Source organism: Littorina saxatilis, linkage group LG11, assembly GCF_037325665.1.
Source record: "Littorina saxatilis isolate snail1 linkage group LG11, US_GU_Lsax_2.0, whole genome shotgun sequence".
Classification (NCBI taxonomy): Eukaryota; Metazoa; Mollusca; class Gastropoda; order Littorinimorpha; family Littorinidae; genus Littorina; species Littorina saxatilis.
This window is the reverse complement of record NC_090255.1, coordinates 2,898,474-2,917,444: the sequence shown is the minus strand read 5'-3', so window position 1 is coordinate 2,917,444 and position 18,971 is coordinate 2,898,474. Positions and strand designations below refer to the sequence as shown.

The window sequence follows — 18,971 nt, the reverse complement described above, 5'->3', positions numbered from 1 at the left end:
CACACACATACACACACACACACACACACACACACACACACACACACACACACACACGCACACACACACACACACACACATGCATGCACACAAACTCACGAACACACGCTCGCACGTTTACACACACCGTCAAACACACACACACACACACACTCACGCACGCACACACACACACACACACACACACACACACACACACACACTCACGCACGCACACACACACACACACACACACGCACACACACACACACACGCACACACACACACATTAACACAAACACACATTAACACTAACACTGACACTCAGAGACACGCACACACTGTATTGGAATCTGGTCCTGGGTCTGGTGTGGAACTACAGATGATTGATTTCAAGCGAACGTGGCTGTTGCCGATCGGATGTCTCTTGTAGGGCGCACACGTGTAGATTGTGAATACATTTGTTTGTAGATGTTGCGTGGGAGATGGCGACAACAAACTTCATGTTGATTACCTACGTAAGTGTGAAGCTAATTTGTTTGAATTCTCTCATTGCATACTGGTTGTCTGAGGAGATGACCCCTTGGCCGTGGGAATGTGCCAGAGCTAAGTTAGACAACAACACATTTAGATTTGTTTTGATTGTTTTCACTTTTTTTAAATAATTATTTTCACCTTTTATTTGTTTTAATTCTATCATAGTATACTAGCTGTCTAAATAGTTGTCACCCTCACGCCATTGTTACGTGCGAGAACCAAGCCTGAGCACCTGTTGAACTTAATTGTGTTATACTTATTGTGTTTGTTTATTTGTTTCATTTATTTGATATCACCTGCAATGTATGAAAAGCTGCAGTTTGTTGATACGTGTCAACTTCAACATTTAATGAAATGCATTCTTATTGTTATTAGAAGTGTTTGCCTCCTTGGTCCTTTTGGGATATATACATGCGGGTGTGTGTGTGTGTGCGTGCGTGTGTGTGTGCGTGTGTGTGTGCGTGCGTGCGTGCGTGTGTGTGTGTGTGTGTGTGTGTGTGTGTGTGTGTGTGTGCAATTGTGCGTCTGTTCGTTCATTTGTGTGTTTTTTGCGGGGGGGGGGGGGGGGGGGTCCATGCCTCCATGCATGCATGCGCGTGTGTGTGCGTGCATGACAAGAAAATGGAGTGATGTACACACAAGATTCTTTGCAGTTTGCATACAGGGCCAAAGTAGGGGTTGATGATGCACTATTGTTTATGTTACATTCTGTGTACACACATCTGGAGAAGAGCTCTGCTTGTGTTAGAGTTATGTTTTTTGATTTTTCTTCTGCCTTTCAGACTATTCAGCCTCACCTTCTGGCTCAGAAGTTACAAAACATGTCTTTGCATCATAGTACAGTGAAATGGATTCTGGATTATTTAGTAGATAGACCACAGTTTGTACGATGGAATGGTACTTTTACATCTGACATGATTAACACTTTCACCGGAGCACCACAAGGAACAGTTTTGTCACCTTTTTTGTTCACCCTGTATACATCTGATTTTAAAGTACAAGGAGAGTCATGTCATCTTCAGAAATTTTCTGACGACTCTGCCGTGGTTGGTAGTATTCTTGATGGTGATGAGAGCTTGTATAGAGAACGTATTGATGATTTTGTGTCTTGGTGTGATTCCAACTTTTTAGTATTAAACGCAAGCAAGACGAAGGAAATGATTTTTGATTTTCGCAAAAAGAAAGACACTGTCCATCCTGTAGTCATCAAAGGTGATGCGATTGAGATAGTCAGCGAGTACAAGTATTTAGGTGTAGTTCTAGATAACAAGCTAAGCTGGTTTAATCATGTTGATGCTGTTTTTAAGAAGACGCAGTCAAGATTGTTTTTCCTGCGCAAGCTGAGATCATTTCATGTGTGTAACAAGATGCTGTACATGTTTTATCAGAGTATGGTGTGCAGTGTGATGGTGTTTGCATCAGTGTGTTGGGGAGGGAATGCCACTGCAAGGGACACTGGCAGGCTGAACAGGCTGATAAAGAAAGCGAGTTCTACTGTAGGTCAGAGCCTTGACACCCTTAAAGTCCTTGTCGAAAGAAGGCTTGCCAGTAAGTCCAGAGCTATTCTGTTCGACCTAGGGCATCCCCTCCACGACGCACTGATGGATCTCCGCATCACACGGAACGCTCGGTTTCTCATGCCTAGGTGTCGAACGAAGCGTTTTCGGCGTTCTTTTCTTCCTGCAGCTGTGAGATATTTTAACAGCAACCGAGCCATTGTCCTGGCCACAGACTATCAGTGATGCCTTTTAAATGTACCTCTTAGTGATAGATTTAATATGATTTGATGACTGTTTGACCTTTGATCATAACTAGTGCTGTGATAATGAGCTCTAGCACTGTTGTGATGGTGTTGACACTATATTTTGCCCAATTGAGTCTAACTACCTGATGGCTAATCTACTGTGATACCTGTGATAACTGATGATGATTACTGTTATTGGTTTTATGTGTTTGGTTGGTCTCTTCTTTGGTAGTGCAATAGCGTTAATTATGGATTGTTGTTATCATCATTTACATAAAAACGTATCTGTTAATCCAAACAATGATATAATTACTGTGATGTTCTTAACTACACTTTAACATGGAATGTATGTATGTATGTATGTATGTATGTATGTATGTATGTATGTATGTATGTATGTATGTATGTATGTATGTATGTATGTAGGTATGTATGTGGGTATGTATGCATGTGTGTTGGTGTGTCGGTGTGTCATGTGTGCAAGGAAAAAGGGTATTGTAGTTTTTTATCATGGGTTTTATGAATTTTCTTCTCTTATTCTTTTATAATTATTAATTAATGACCTATATGTGCTAATGACCAATTTAATTTCCTTTGTTGGATCAATAAAATGTTATGAGTTATGAGTTATGAGTTACACACACACCGACACACACACATATATATAGATATATACACACACACACACTCACACATACACACTCGCACACACACACACACACACACGCACACACACACACATACACACACACACACATATATATATACTCGCACACATACACACACATATACACACACACATACACACACACACACACACATACACACACACACACACACATACACACACACACAATACACACTCACACACACACACACACACACACACACACGTACACACACACACACGTACACACACACACACGAGAAGTGAAAGCTCTGCAAGGTGACTGCCCCTCAATGATCTAAGTGGATCAGTAGCGGGAACGGCTCGCAAAGCACGCGTCTCGGTTGTGTGAGAGGACAAACAGAATAGAGATGCCAAGGAAATTTTTGTTTTTCTTTTGAAAGCTTTTCAATTTCATTTTGAAGGTCTCCCCAAAAAGCCCAGAAAACTCCCCCTCCCCACCCTCTACCCAAAACAAAGTAATTATTGAATGAATCACGGGTCGGAATTGGTGTTTGTGCGTGCTTTTATAGGTTACAACATTACGACTTTTGAGTTACATTCATCTTCCAGAAAAATTAAGGCTCCAGTCTGTCTCAAATGGTTTACAGTACGATTCAAATCTTCTCATGAAAAAAACCACTTCCAACCTTATGGAACACACTAGCAATATCATTACATAGCATTAAATGAAACAGTTCGCTTGAATGGCTATTTAGCTCGCTTAAACTACACACCAAAGTTCGTGGTTTGTCTAACCCCTGAGCCATCGTGAACCCGTGTGATTCATTTTCCTTTTGTTTCACAATTTAGTCGTCAGTTTGTGATTTCAATGCGACTGGCTGTATCTGCAATATCTGATATCTGTGTACCTCTCAATCTAAAACGCAACACACACACACACACACACACACACACACACACACACACACACACACACACACACACATAAACACACACACACACACAAACCCCTGGTTAAGACAAATGTATTACATTAATTTATTAGCATTTATGTTCAATCAGCATAAGAAAATAAATTTGTTTTAGAAATATATCCCATCGTAGCAAAACAAAAAGATAGTTCTCTCTCTCTCTCTCTCTCTCTCTCTCTCTCTCTCTCTCTTATGCTCAAGCAAACACACACACACACACACACACACACCATACACACACACACACACACACACACACACACACACACACACACACACACACACACACACACACACACATCAACTTAAGGGTTTGTAACATGACATACTCCGTACAATTGTATTGCAGAAGAGCAGAAGATGTTTCAGTAAATGTAAAATAGCCTGTCAACACTTCTTTACTAGGAGATTGCTGAGCGGAGTGAACACAAATTCCATTAGATCCATTGACACGATTGTACATGTATATAAAGTGAAACCTCTCTTTCAGCATTCTCAAAATTAAGATTCATGTCTAGTCCTTGCTTTTGCTGACTCTCTGTTCATACCCTCTGTAAATATACCTCAATGTTAACACTCCTTTTCATTTCAAGACAATTTTTTTCAGAATGTTTATTTTACGGTTTTGGCAATCATTACTGTTGTATCAGCATCCATCACATTATGCAGAAAACTAATTCGACATGCAGCCTCTCTCAAACAATCGCTTTCCATACTCTGTCAGTGGTGTCATCCATAGTCGGACTGTCGCTATGTAGTAGTAGATGAGTTATTGCGAGTTATGCCGTAAATAAACGCAGGGGAAAATTCAACTAAAAATCTTTTGTCAGCTATGTTTAAAGGCACAGTAAGCCTCCCGTAAACCATCACAGAGCTCCCCGAGGGTCTAAATACAGTACAAGCATACTTCCATTTGAACGCTCACCGAACGGGAACATCCTGGCTGCTTTCTGTCGAGCGTGAGACATTTTCAAAGAATTTATTTTCGTAGACTTGTTCCGTTAACAACAACGGCGCCTCGTTTTTGCGCTAGACCTAACTTTTAAAATCTAAATAATAAATTGACAGCTTGTTACACAAACATTCTTTAATCATAAAAGAATTCGTTTTTCACCAAGACAAGATCAGAACAATTCGAAGTTGTGAAAGTTTAAAAAAAAAAAGAAAAGCCCGGAAGCAGGGTCACGCAAGGGTCGTAGCAGACGGTTTATCAGTGCAAATCGCCGTTCCGCCTCTCAACAGTCAAAAGCCATCGCTATAGTTCTTGTGAACCACAACCGTTGTTTCGTGCATAAAAAATGTGCTATTGTAGATAAGCTCACATCGAGTCGCATTCATGACTAAGTGACGACTGCATTGTGAAAAGGGGGAAAACTGGATCACACGGGTTCACGATGGCTCAGGGGTAAGATAAACCACGCAAAAATAAATTCTTTGAAAATTGTTCGCTCTTTACGGAGGGCACCTAGGATGTTCTCAATTGGTGAGTGTTTAAATGAAAGGGTGTTTGTACTGTGTGTAAAAGCCTGACCGTATCTGTGATGGTTTACGGGAGGCTTACTCTGCCTTTAATGTTTCATGATCATTCGAAGGTGCTGTGAGAGTACAACTACAACTATAAACACTCGATAAACAAAAGATCGAGTTCTCTCCACCTTGAGAAATTGGACTGGATGATGAATAAAAAAAACACTTACATAAAAAATTAAAGGCAGAGTAAGCCTCCCGTAAACCATCACAGATACGGTCAGGCTTTTACACACAGTACAAACACCCTTTCATTTAAACACTCACCAATTGAGAACATCCTAGGTGCCCTCCGTAAAGAGCGAACAATTTTCAAAGAATTTATTTTTGCGTCGTTTATCTTACCCCTGAGCCATCGTGAACCCGTGTGATCCAGTTTTCCTTTTTCACAATGCAGTCGTCAGTTAGTCATGAATGCGACTCGATGTGAGCTTATCTACAATAGCACGTTTTTTATGCACGAAACAACGGCTGTGGTTCATAAGAACTCTAGCGATGGCTTTTGACTGTTGAGAGGAACGGCGATTTGCACTGATAAACCTTCGTCTGCTACGACCCTTGCGTGACCCTGCTTCCGGGCTTTTCTTTTTTTTAAACTTTCACAACTTCGAATTGTTCTGATCTTGTCTTGATGAAAAACGAATTCTTTTATGATTAAAGAATGTTTGTGTAACAAGCTGTCAATTTATTATTTAGATTTTAAAAGTTAGGTCTAGCGCAAAAACGAGGCGCCGTTGTTGTTAACGAACAAGTCTACGAAAATAAATTCTTTGAAAATGTCTCACGCTCGACAGAAAGCAGCCAGGATGTTCCCGTTCGGTGAGCGTTCAAATGGAAGTATGCTTGTACTGTATTTAGACGCTCGGGGAGCTCTGTGATGGTTTTCGGGAGGCTTACTGTGCCTTTAAACACAATATCACATTCAATTTTGCTCAGAACCACACGCGTGGACCTGGTCTTCTCACGTCTTGCAATCAATGTGATTTAAAGCGTGATCATAATCTCAAAAGACAGCATTGCTGGTATGAGTTAGGATTTTAGATCTTCAAATTACTCTCTGGAGCAAACACCTCCACTTGAATCACTGGAGTGATTCATTCTCAAATTGTTGTGCCAATGACTGCTGCAAAACCTCCGCCACATCCGGGAACTCTATGCGTGGTTCCGTCACCTGATGTGGCGGTGTCGCGTGATGTGGCATTCTCCCTTCTGCCTGGCCCCCCTCTGTGTTGACGTTGAGAAATCCAACAAGAATGGTAAGTTATTGAAACGTTTATGAGAAGCACTACTCCAACGAGCGGTCTGTTCCATTCTCGATGTGAGAGTTATGTGTGAAACGTTTATGAGAAGCATTACTCCAACGAGCGGTCTGTTCCATTCTCGATGTGAGAGTTATGTGTGAAACGTTTATGAGAAGCATTACTCCAACGAGCGGTCTGTTTCATTCTCGATGTGAGAGTTATGTGTGAAACGTTTATGAGAAGCATTACTCCAACGAGCGATCTGTTCCATTCTCGATGTGAGAGTTATGTGTGAAACGTTTATGAGAAGCATTACTCCAACGAGCGATCTGTTCCATTTTCGATGTGAGAGTTATGTGTGAAACGTTTATGAGAAGCATTACTCCAACGAGCGATCTGTTCCATTCGGGATGTGAGAGTTATATGTGTGAAACGTTTATTAGAAGCATTACTCCAACGAGCGATCTGTTCCATTTTCGATGTGAGAGTTATGTGTGAAACGTTTATTAGAAGCATTACTCCAACGAGCGATCTGTTCCATTTTCGATGTGAGAGTTATGTGTGAAACGTTTATTAGAAGCATTACTCCAACGAGCGATCTGTTCCATTCTGGATGTGAGAGTTATGTGTGAAACGTTTATTAGAAGCATTACTCCAACGAGCGATCTTTTCCATTCGGGATGTGAGAGTTATGTGTGAAACGTTTATTAGAAGCATTACTCCAACGAGCGATCTGTTCCATTCGGGATGTGAGAGTTATGTGTGAAACGTTTATTAGAAGCATTACTCCAACGAGCGAACTGTTCCATTTTCGATGTGAGAGTTATGTGTGAAACGTTTATTAGAAGCATTACTCCAACGAGCGATCTTTTCCATTCGGGATGTGAGAGTTATGTGTGAAACGTTTATTAGAAGCAATACTCCAACGAGCGATCTGTTCCATTCTGGATGTGAGAGTTATGTGTGAAACGTTTATTAGAAGCATTACTCCAACGAGCGATCTGTTCCATTTTCGATGTGAGAGTTATGTGTGAAACGTTTATTAGAAGCATTACTCCAACGAGCGATCTGTTCCATTCTCGATGTGAGAGTTATGTGTGAAACGTTTATTAGAAGCATTACTCCAACGAGCGATCTGTTCCATTCTCGATGTGAGAGTTATGTGTGAAACGTTTATTAGAAGCATTACTCCAACGAGCGATCTGTTCCATTCTCGATGTGAGAGTTATGTGCCAGGGACTGCTGCACGACCTCTTCTACAGGCGGTAGGTCTAGTTTCATCATGTGATGTTGAGGCGTTCCCACTCCCTGGTCCCCCTCTGAGGCGATATTGGTGGTGTTGCCAAAGTTCATGTCATGGAGTTTGCCGACGTTGTTGTTGGTGGTGCTCTTGTTGGCCTGCATGTTGAAGACGCAGTCTTTGTAGATGACCTGCTTCGTGGAGTTGTCCCCTTCACCGCCGCTCCTTGCAACTTGATGTCCTGTGCTGGGGTTGGCTGCTGAGTCTTCAGGGTTTAGAGGCAAGGCAGCCATTTCGGAACTTGGGGTCGCTGCTTGAGAATGCGTGCAGCTGTTGTGAGATCGCGTGCAGCTGTTGTGAGATGGCGTGCAGCTGTTGTGAGATAGCGTGCAGCTGTTGTGAGATGGCGTGCAGCTGTTGTGAGATGGCGTGCAGCTGTTGTGAGATGGCGTGCAGCTGTTGTGAGATCGCGTGCAGCTGTTGTGAGATCGCGTGCAGCTGTTGTGAGATGGCGTGCAGCTGTTGTGAGATCGCGTGCAACTTCCGTGATAGTTTGATGCATCTGAGTTGGAGGCATTTCGTGGGATAGCCTGAAACGCTCCAGTTTGCTCCAAAGGAAAGGAACAACTCGTTTGCATTGCTTCGTCAGAATGGACTGGCCTTGTGGACGATGTGGTTGTCTCAGACAGTTGTTTGGCGTGGGTGTTCTCCCCAAGATCGGCCTCAGTCTGTGCTGAAGCTGACTTCACCTCGTTCATCAGCTGCAAAGAGATAATGACCTTACTCACACAGACCAATGTCTCTTTTGTTTTATGTTTGAAAGAACACACATGTTCACATAAAGTTTCCCAACTGGCTACAACAAGGATTGCTAAACTAGGCCAACAAATTATTGCAACAAATTTCGCACCCAAATTAAAGCATTAATTCCAATGTAATTTCATTAAAACTTTATATGCCAGTTAAGGCCGTTCACTTAACTATCAGGATCACTTTTTTGATCAAAGATTTCTTTTACAGGGATCACGTGACCGCCGCTCAAATACGGGTATCCACAAAATCGACCAGAAAAAAACGCAAGAGCCGAATAAAAAATCGACACAAAATCACGATATGCAAAACATTGAACTTTGACAAACGAGAGGAAAGTCAAATAAAAAAAAGTCTTTGATCCAAAAGGTGATCCTGATAGTTACGTGACCGGCCTTAACTGGATTATAAAGTTTTAACTACATGACACTGGAATTAATGCTTTGATTTGAGTTCGAAATTTGTTGCAATAGTGTTTTGGCCAAAGTTAGATTAAAAGATTCGGAAAATATGTAGACATGCAGAGTTGTGTCATTTCTACATTGAAGCACAAAAGCGGGTTTCATAAACCATTTTGTAAAATTAAAATATCAAATATTAAAGGAATTTAAAAGATCTAAGCGTGGCACAGCAGTGAGTGAAAGCTCTAATGAACCAGTCTCTAACTGACACCAAAACAATTAGACGTCAAATGACATCAGAAGTTGTGAAAGAAATAATTGAAAGTCAGAAGAGACTTTCTTCTGAGATTAAAAATTTGTTAAAATCTCTTAGCAGAGCAAAAGAGAGAGGAAACAAAAAAATGTGTCCCTTCACAGACTGGGGAAATCAGACCCTCCTCGGACGGGACCGAGTTTCAAATGACTTCCAAATACTTGTGATCTACATACTTATGTTTTCATTTCTTTTAATACAAAAATCCCACATACCTTGAGGCACACTTGGAGTGTTTGGGGTTCTGGTGCCTGAAGGAAATTGAAGGACTGGTCGCCCCTATGGATGTAGCCAACATCGATGTAAGATTCGAACCACCAGGGGGGCACATGGTCCTCCCGGCACTGGATGGACCACACGGCTCTCTCTGGCTCCGTGTGGCACAGACATGGGTAAAACATCCGGGGATCAAAACTCTGCAGAGAGAAACAATTCTTTCAAAGTGGGTAACAATGTACGAACACAGGTTTGATGCACATGTCGTTGTTTTTCTTGTGTATAGATGTCATGGCAGAAAATGAAAAAGTAAAACAGTGTGTCAAAACTGTATACCGTGATAATGATAAAAACAACAACAACTTAGTGTAACTCTTGTAAAACTAATTTTAAACAGCCAACATTAACAGACACAAATGAAGTATTTAAGTAAATAGGAAACACCAGATACTTCACAGATCACTATGGGGGACTACCCCTTTTTCCAAGTGGACTGCCCGATAATGATCTGGAACCCTGTATTTCCAGTCTTACTTTCTATATATAGTACTAGATGAATACCCGCTTCGCCGGGTAGCCGGCTTCGCCGGGAAGAAGTACTTAGAGCCGTACGCCGGCTTCGCCGGGTCCGAACAATGGACCCGCCAAGCTTAGGTCCCTCCCAGATTCGTGGAATGGGAACAGCACGAAAATGATTCAGTGACCATAATGCCATTCCTGACCATATCGAGTCCCATCCTTGTCGACGAATGTAACCGTGTTAATCCCCTTTTGAACTGTTATGGCTTCTCAAAGGAAGGCCAGTACATGCAAATACACAAAAGCCGCCAGACCACATCACAAACAGAACTGAACAATCCACAGGTGTTGCCCACATAGAGACACACACACACACACACACACACACACACACACACACACACACACACACACACACACAAACACAGAGAAGCCGTATATATAGAGAGATAGATGACAGTGTATTTTTCGCGTGGCTATAAATTGATTCGACTTTTGCACTTTTACAGTGAGGATAATTTACGGGTCCAATTTACGTTCTGGACACTGCGGTGACCTTCTAAAAATAGTAACAGAACGCCGGGAATATCCGAAGATGCCCCCTCATACTATAGTGCACCATACGAAGGAAGGGAGGTAAACGCTGAAAACATGGAGAAGATAAGGAAGAGTTATGCCGTAGTTGATCCCCCAAAAAAAACCAAATCGGTTTGCGCTGCGCGCTGAGAGCACGTATTGAAATATCTCATGGACCAGATTTTATCCGGGGTGTATCTGAATATGGACACCAAATTTGAAGCAGATCCATCGAGAACTTTGGCCGTGCATGGCGAATACACACACACACACACACACACACACACACACACACACATACAGACAGACACAAGTCGTATATATATATAGAAGTTTTCATGATAATTAAATCCGTTAGCATTGAAGTCAAAAACACGCTAAAGCAAAACACAAGAATTGAGGATGTTTGGTGTGTTTCAACACATAAGGATACTCTTACTCTACATACAACCTGGGCTTACTTGTAGCCGTGAAATTATTCTTGACACGATAAGAATTTTTTTTGTTTTGAAAAGAAGAACAAAATAAAAATAAAAATAAAAACGGATGCTTAGCTCACTCTTTTGGGTTGTAAGCGAGGACTTCCATTCGGTCTTTGTTTGTGTCTCCATATGGCCTCCTCGCCGCTTGTTTCAAGAGGAAGATGGATCCGGACAGCAACTCTGACGTCACTGATCATGTCTGCTGTCATTGCCTCTAGTGTAGCACTTGTAACCAATGTCAGCTCGTCGTTGGGGTCTGGAAGCCCTGCCTGAAAACACACACACACGCACACATACACACGCACACACATACACACACACACATACACACGCACACACACACACACACACAAACACACACACACACACACACACACATACACACACACACACACACACAAAAACCACATTCAATAAAACGACACAGTAACCTTTATACCAATCAGCGAACATACATTATAGGAAAAAAGCAATTTCAGAAATGATATGTGCCACTTTCAATTGTGAGGCTGAAAACTACCATCAAATAAAAGAAACTACTGAAAGTTTCATGTTGAAGTCTATATACATAGCCTTTAAACTCTGCAGGATCTAAGTGTATACTAAGTCTTTTGCAAAATTTAACCATCGCCCGACCGGGTTATCGACTACACACGAAAGACATCGTGGGGCCGTGCGGACCCATGCTTCCCAAAGAAGGAAAAATATGCATACCCTTCCGTAGACCCATGCTTTCCAAAGAAGCAAAAACGTGCATCTCCTTCTGTAGACGCCGTGGTTAAATTTCCGCGAGAAGTAATTAAATTAAACTGTAATTCAATCAAGTTTGCGTTTTAATGAAACAGATCCTGTGATTGGTCAGAATGCCCCAACTCATTAAAAATTACCGGTCATTAATTGTCGATAACCACTCGCTAAAAAATCCATTAACAACCTGCTGGCGAGGCGCATTGATACCGCCTGACTAGTCTCGGTTAGCTTTGAGGGTCATTTTACAAGTGGGAAATATGAAGGCCAACGAAATACCGAGACCATAAGGTATGCGAAGTGATGACGTCGAATACGTGACGTAAGTTGATGCATGAATTCTTCCGGACTACGTCAGTCAATTCCAAAGATCGCTTTTGTGATGAAAGAATTTGTTTTAGAGTTTGGTGTCCAGAAACCCGTCAAAAAAGAAGGGAAAATGTGTGTGAAAGAAAACAAAACAGGAGCAGAGTGATACGATAGGAATACAGAGACATATTTCTTGGGACTTGACCCTTGCAGGTAGGTGGACTGAAAGTAGTGTGTGAACAGAACAGAACCAATTCTGTACAACCGCATAAAAGCAGGAAAGAGATCGTCGTCAGATTGAATTACAATAACATTAACATGCTTCCATTTGAAACTTCTCGGTCTTCATCGTGGATTGACGCCCTCCCAAAGTCTAATTGAAGCCCTCCGTCGCTTCGCTCCGTCGGGCTTCAATTAGCTTTTGTCGGGCGTCAATCCCCGATGAAGACCTCGAAGTTTCAAATGGAAGCATGTTAATGTGTAATTATTAATTTAATTATTACCGTGCGGACTAAAGCTTCTCAAAAAAGGAAAAACGTGAATACCCTTCTGTAGACGTCGCGGGGCCGTGTGGACCCACATTGTTATGTATTAATTTCGCTCCACGCGACTTGCTTATTAACTCCAAAATTAAACAGATCGTAGAAAATGATGTTTAGAGCCAATACCTGAAGGTTTGTGACTTCTCTCCCTAGTTTTTATGTAAGTTCCTTCAGTTTGAGAAACATATGGGTCCGCACGGCCCCACGATGTCTTCCGTGTGTAGTCCAAAAGTGACCTTTGTTTGTTAATTATTTCTCGCTGAAATGTAATGATCTTTTAGGACATGAGAGCTTTTTAGGTGTCTGAGGCATTCTTAAAAGCTCATTAAAAAATTCCAACTGGTTTAAGATATATTTGCAATTAAAGGAAAAGTCCAAGGTTTAGGGTCACTTTTGATATGTTGACCCTTTTAATTCATCAACCACAAATGCGTGTGTAAAAATGAACACAGAAATCCAAAAAGTATACTTTGACTCGTTTTTTGGTTGTTCTGAATCGTTCCATCGCGCGCGCAGTTTTGGCTCATGACCTTGTGCACATACGTGTGCTACGTCACGAGCCTTGAACAACAAACATGGCCGGTGTAACACGAAATTTTTACTCCACGAAACATATACTCCAGAGTAAACATTTCGTACGAAATTCTTACTCCGAGTAAATTTTTCGTACGAGAAAAGAACTCCCCAAGGCACGAAAAAATTACTCCCTCCACGAAATTTTTACTCCCCAATTTTTTTACTTCCAGTAAAACTCTCGTACGCGAAAATGGGATGCGGGCGAAGGGATAATGCCAATATGTGATCTCGCGCAAACGAATGTCGCGCTACCCTCCCTCCACCCCTTCCTCCACCAAGACTAACAGGGGACAAGGGAGTAAACATTTCGTACACCTGGCATGGGAAGTTAAATTGCTCGTGTCAGTTAGGGTGAAGTAATTTATTTTTTTTATTCGTCAGGGGAGTAACATTTGTGTACGAAATGTTAACTCGGAACTCACCTGTCTTGGGGAGTAATTTTCTCGCGTAACGGGGGAGTGCTTTTTTCGTAAAGGGAGTAACTTTTTCGTAAAATGTTTTTACTCCGGAGTAAAAATCTCGTGGGAGTAATTTTCTCGTGTTACACCGGCTCAAGCAGTGAGGAAGACAAGAGGAAGACAAGTGGAATACGGACCGGTTTTCAGCCAGCCTGATGTTTTAGCGTGCCCGTTTGAGCCTCTTCGTCGTCAAAATGCTGGCGAGGCCACAAGGAACTGCTTGAAACAGAGCCAGCATAAGCGGCAATACGAAATGGTATGTGATTCTCTTTGTTGTGATGTTGACACACTACTAGTCCGTAGTCGCTAGATCTAGTCTACCTCTTGCATGCTAGATCGAAGTCAGGTGTGTTTTTCACAGATCAGTTGATGTGCTTCCACAGATCTGTAAGCATGTAAAGATCATTGATTTATGCTATTATTTCAGGCATCTGGTGTTGTTTATTTTCCTATCTTTAATCAAGGATTTCGTCCTTGAACTGCCCAGTTTAGAATAAATGTTTCCACAGTGATGTTCACACGCGACTATCCTTATTTTCTCTTGGAATTCTGAGTAATTTTTCAGTCACACAACAAAACATGTAGACAGCAAGTTAACATTGCGCAAAGTCTGTTTCTTGCGGACAAAACTGCAATTATCCTGGTATTTTTATTTGCGACAGTAAGACACTACATGACATTGACACCACTAAACAGTGAAACTTTTTTTAAATGCGAAACGGTCAAAGGGAAGTAATAAATGAATTTAGTTTTTTAAACGAGCACACGTGATTTCCGATCTCAAACTAGATCTGAAATCATAAGATTTTCTGAGCAGTGGCGAAACGCTGATGGCTAGTGATATCGCAAGCCGTTTTGGAAGCAAATAAGCACTGTCAGACATATGCTGAAACACGATCACAGCAGTTCAAACTTTTTGATCATTGATTTTTAGGAGTACGCAATGTCGGACAGTCACACTACAAAAAGACAATGCGTTAGTGCATAGATCGGTATTCTCAAACGTCACAAACAGACAGTACGTTGCTACTATATTATTTTACTGTATTAACAAAACCTCACAGTCCCATTAAAAATGTGTGGTGTGTGCCGAAAAGCAACCATATGAGATTCAGTCAGTGGGACCCTGAATCTATCTGGGGTTAAATCGGGTTATTGACTCTCATTGCATGAATTTTTAAACTGAATATATATACATTACATGTACCACTGTTCGTGTTGTTTTTGTGATCCAGTGCAATTTCTGTGTATACCTTGGAATCTTAAGGTAATTTTTGAACGGGGCATACAGATGATACATGTTGCCATGATCACAGAGTGATACGTGTATTTTGCTTATCAGGTGTCAGTGCAGAAACTCCAAGAGGGAACGAAATTCAAATATCTGGAAAACCTGGATGAGGAGATAGACAGCCTAACAGCACATCCTCCTATGTTTGCTCGGACATCTACTACCTTCAAACTGCATACTATGCGTACACACAGGAATATGGACGACTCAACATTGATCAAAATGGGTAAGTAACACAACACAAACAGATGATTTCCATTATGATAGATTTATTTATCTGAAAGTAAAATTGACAACAGAGTGTACAATTTGTTTTCAAATACAAAAATATCACATTGGGTTAAAAAAAACCACCATCATATATCATTAAAACTATTCTTTATTTCTAAACACATACATATCAGCATAGTTTATTCATGTAAACATCCTCATTTCGGTTCCCAGTCTATCTGAAATCAAGGTAAGATATATGCCCCAAAAATAGCGATCACACAGTGCTTCAGCATGAATTTGAAAACCTGCTCTACGTCACATAGACACAGCGTGTCTTATGATTCTATCCATCCTCTCCAAACAAACACGTACACGTTTTCTCTTGTACGAATGTCTTAAAAGCTCAAACTAAGCTGCTGTTTTATTCTGTCTTGCTTTGCAGGAAATACAGGCACGTCGCTTACCCATAACAGGCAGCTGGTGCGCTAGCGAGTGGGGTTTCTCGGCAGAAGCATCAGAGTACCATTACCTACCTGTGCAGTCAAAACAATCAGAAATACTTTCCCAAACGGATGAAGAGTGGGGTTCAAACTCCCTGAGCTACAGAAGGCTGAAATATACTTTTACAAATCGTGTGACTGTGTTGAACAGATTCCTGCATGGTTTGAAGATGATACTGGGTTGTCACGTGGTCCGGTACATGGTTCACATTCTGCAACATTTTGTTCCAGACTTTTTCCACTGTTGGTCTACTCCTGCATCAGGTAGTCAGTCCATGAGCCGGTCAGCATAGCCTGTGTCCAGTATTGTCCGTTTGCCTGTTGCCTGAAACATGGTTGTTTGGAAGTAACTAACGATCTCTGCACACATTTTAACATGTGAATAAGAACAGAAAAAGTTTGTCAAAAGTATACATAGTTTAATTTGCATTTACTTCAAGGCCAGACTTTCTTCTCGTTCATTATTTCTTCATTAAGATTCTGAAAATTAACAAAATGTTTCCCCTATCAAGGCCTCCTAACTTTTTTTTTAAATGCAGGTCGGTTTGTTGTCATCTGTGCATTACTACCTCTTGCCACCCGTGCGGTCATTGCCACCAGGTATCTCAACAATCAAACCGTCTATACAGGCTTAAAGGCACGTCCTTTTTCAAAACAGGATTGCTCACTTCACAGATCTGCGAAGACTTTTACAGAAAAAAAATCTCTTGACTTGAACATATACCAGGAATAAACATCCTGACTGGTTTTTGGAGCTGCCGGGATTTTTGGGGGGAATGTTTTACACGTGTGGCGTTAAAGAAATTAATTCATAAAATTCTACATTCCCAAAGAGAGTACCCATACAGAGTGTTCAGTTCTGGTATTTTTCAAAACGGAAGGATGGCCATATCCCATGTAAAAGCCTGGTAAGATTTGAGATTTTGAACCCAATCGTTTACACGGGAAGGGCTGTCCATTTAAGAGGACGCATCCATGCCTGGATGAGAAATACACTGATAACACAGAAAAAGCACGAGTTTAACCTGCATATTCACAAAACTGGTTCAGAGGCCCGGTAAAGGGAACACATGTTAGTTATTTTAAGAGAACATCACGAAGACCTAATTATTAAATTAAAGCCTTTCTGCACGAATGTACATCTTCTATGAATTATATTCTAAAACGCCACATGTGTAATTCATTCCACACACAAAATCCAGCTCCAAGAAGCAGTGAGGCTGTTGATTATTGGTATGTGTTCAAGTCGACAGATGATTTTTCCTGTGTAAACTGAGCCTTGGCAGATCTGATATAGTGAGCAAAGACCTGCATTTTTTTTAAACGTGTTCAGAGGCCTTGAAATGGTTAAACATTTTGTTCATTTCAAGTAGTCTTTATGAAGAACAAATTAACACTAAGGAAGGCAAATGGGTTAAAATGCAAATTAGATTCCTTTTGACGAACTTTTTATGTTCTTCTTCACGTGTTACATTATGCGTACGTAGATCGCAAGATATTTTCGAAAAAATTCATAGATAAGCCAATCTGCAAACGGACACAAATTCACAATATTTATGAAGCCAATAAATTTGACTCAAGAACAAAGCTTATGTGTTTGAGGTGATGTGCATGGGTATGAATGTTGAATGAGTCCGTCAAAGATACCCTCCATGTCGCCTTTATACAGTGGAACCTACCATTAAAATTATACCACCTTAAATTACCTTGCTCTTTCAAATGTACTGCTTAAACTTCTTGAACATGCAACTCTTGCTGTCTACCATAAAGACCATCAGGTCAACAACATACTCGTGAATGTTTTGTTTTGGTCTATAATTAAAAATTTCAGAAAATACCCTTTTTTTATATTTTTTATTTGGAAGCATACTAACTTTATTTGAAACTACTTCGACAGATATAGTTTTGCAGGTGAGTTACGAAAGAAATTCAATCCATATGTCGCTCAGCACAGAAAGCATAAACGATTAACATGAGTAGAAATGAACTTGTACTTGTTTTCATAATGTATTATTTGGATGGTATCTGTCAAAGACACTTTCTCGTTTTTTTGCAAAGCTAGAATAAGGCACTAATTTTCAAAACAAAACAAAAATCTTACGATGAATGGCACGTTGGTTTTCTCCTGTGGTGATTCTGGACGGTAGGAACAGGACTGGTCAACAGTTGCGTTGTGATCACGGAGAACCGGGAAATCTGGAATGGTCACGGTGTCAGTGTCTAGTGACCTGTTCTGACCAGTGGCCGTGAGTGATGATGAAAGGTCTGGAAGTAAAAGAAGAGAGAAAATGAGTGTGAGTATAAATCAATTCGAAAGTATGCTTCTGATCTATACAGTACACTGAACATTTAGACACCCTCTGGAAGTCGTCTGGATGTGTATCCATGTAGACTGGTTTTGCGTCTCTCAGTCAATGCAGAAAGATTAATTCCCTGCACAATTCGTAATCTTCTTGTCTCTAGCATGCAGGTGTCTGTTTACCTTACCGGTTGCACATCCACCAAAAGTTTAGATCTGGTAAAAATAGCATTAAACCATGATTCCAGCAAACGCTGCCAATTTCATGAATTGATATCAGGGGATAGTTTGCGACTGAATAGAATAGATAACGTGACACACGCATTGTCTTACGTGTCCACAACCCTGACTACTTTTTACTCTTACTCTTAGCTCAACTCAGACCGTTCTGTAAGTTGTAACTCTGTAGATCTAGCCTGTGGCGCATCTGTACTCCAGCGAATATCAGCTGGACCCAGACACACTGTTCTGCACCAATTCGTATTCGCTGCGCAGCAAAACAATGTTTACGTTTGCATGAAAATAAAAGCATGTACTCTAACCTTCAACGCATTCCTTCTTGTGAGATAATCCGCTGTTCGTATGTCGCCTCGGAGTTTCGATGGCTCGTCGTAATACTGCCCTCTCCGGACTTTTATGAAGGGAAGACACTGCCAGGGGTCAAAACATTTGTTTCAGGGATGAAACGCCAACTTTTGTGCTGCAGAAAAATGGCGAAATCTGTGTCCAGAAAGTGCCCGACACTTTGAAATCTGCACGCTTGTGCTGCACACATCTCTTCCATTTCCACAAGAGACTCAGAGTTTTATGAGGGAAAGTGTGCTATGAAATGCCTGAGGACATTGACGA

General features: G+C 41.1%; 1 protein-coding gene and 2 long non-coding RNA genes across 3 annotated transcripts in view; 1 reads left to right on the top strand and 2 right to left on the bottom strand.

Annotated features, from left to right (window-relative positions):
* Nucleotides 1-7,815: 7,815 nt before the first annotated feature.
* LOC138980775 (uncharacterized) overlaps nt 7,816-18,971 on the bottom strand; it is a 34,989-nt gene continuing 23,833 nt past the window's right edge. The window contains exons 5-7 of the mRNA XM_070353671.1: nt 11,265-11,456; nt 9,610-9,810; nt 7,816-8,631 (exon numbers count right to left, since the gene is read on the bottom strand). Of these exons, the coding sequence (XP_070209772.1) occupies nt 7,816-8,631; nt 9,610-9,810; nt 11,265-11,456 (1,209 nt within the window). The remainder of the gene's footprint in view (nt 8,632-9,609; nt 9,811-11,264; nt 11,457-18,971) is intronic.
* On the top strand, nt 13,937-17,410 carry LOC138979406 (uncharacterized). The gene is made up of 3 exons (XR_011460014.1): nt 13,937-14,075; nt 15,162-15,336; nt 15,766-17,410. It is a non-coding gene; the product is annotated as an uncharacterized lncRNA (long non-coding RNA).
* On the bottom strand, nt 16,008-18,948 carry LOC138979407 (uncharacterized). The gene is made up of 3 exons (XR_011460015.1): nt 18,665-18,948; nt 17,925-18,088; nt 16,008-16,148 (listed from the first exon to the last, which is right to left on the bottom strand). It is a non-coding gene; the product is annotated as an uncharacterized lncRNA (long non-coding RNA).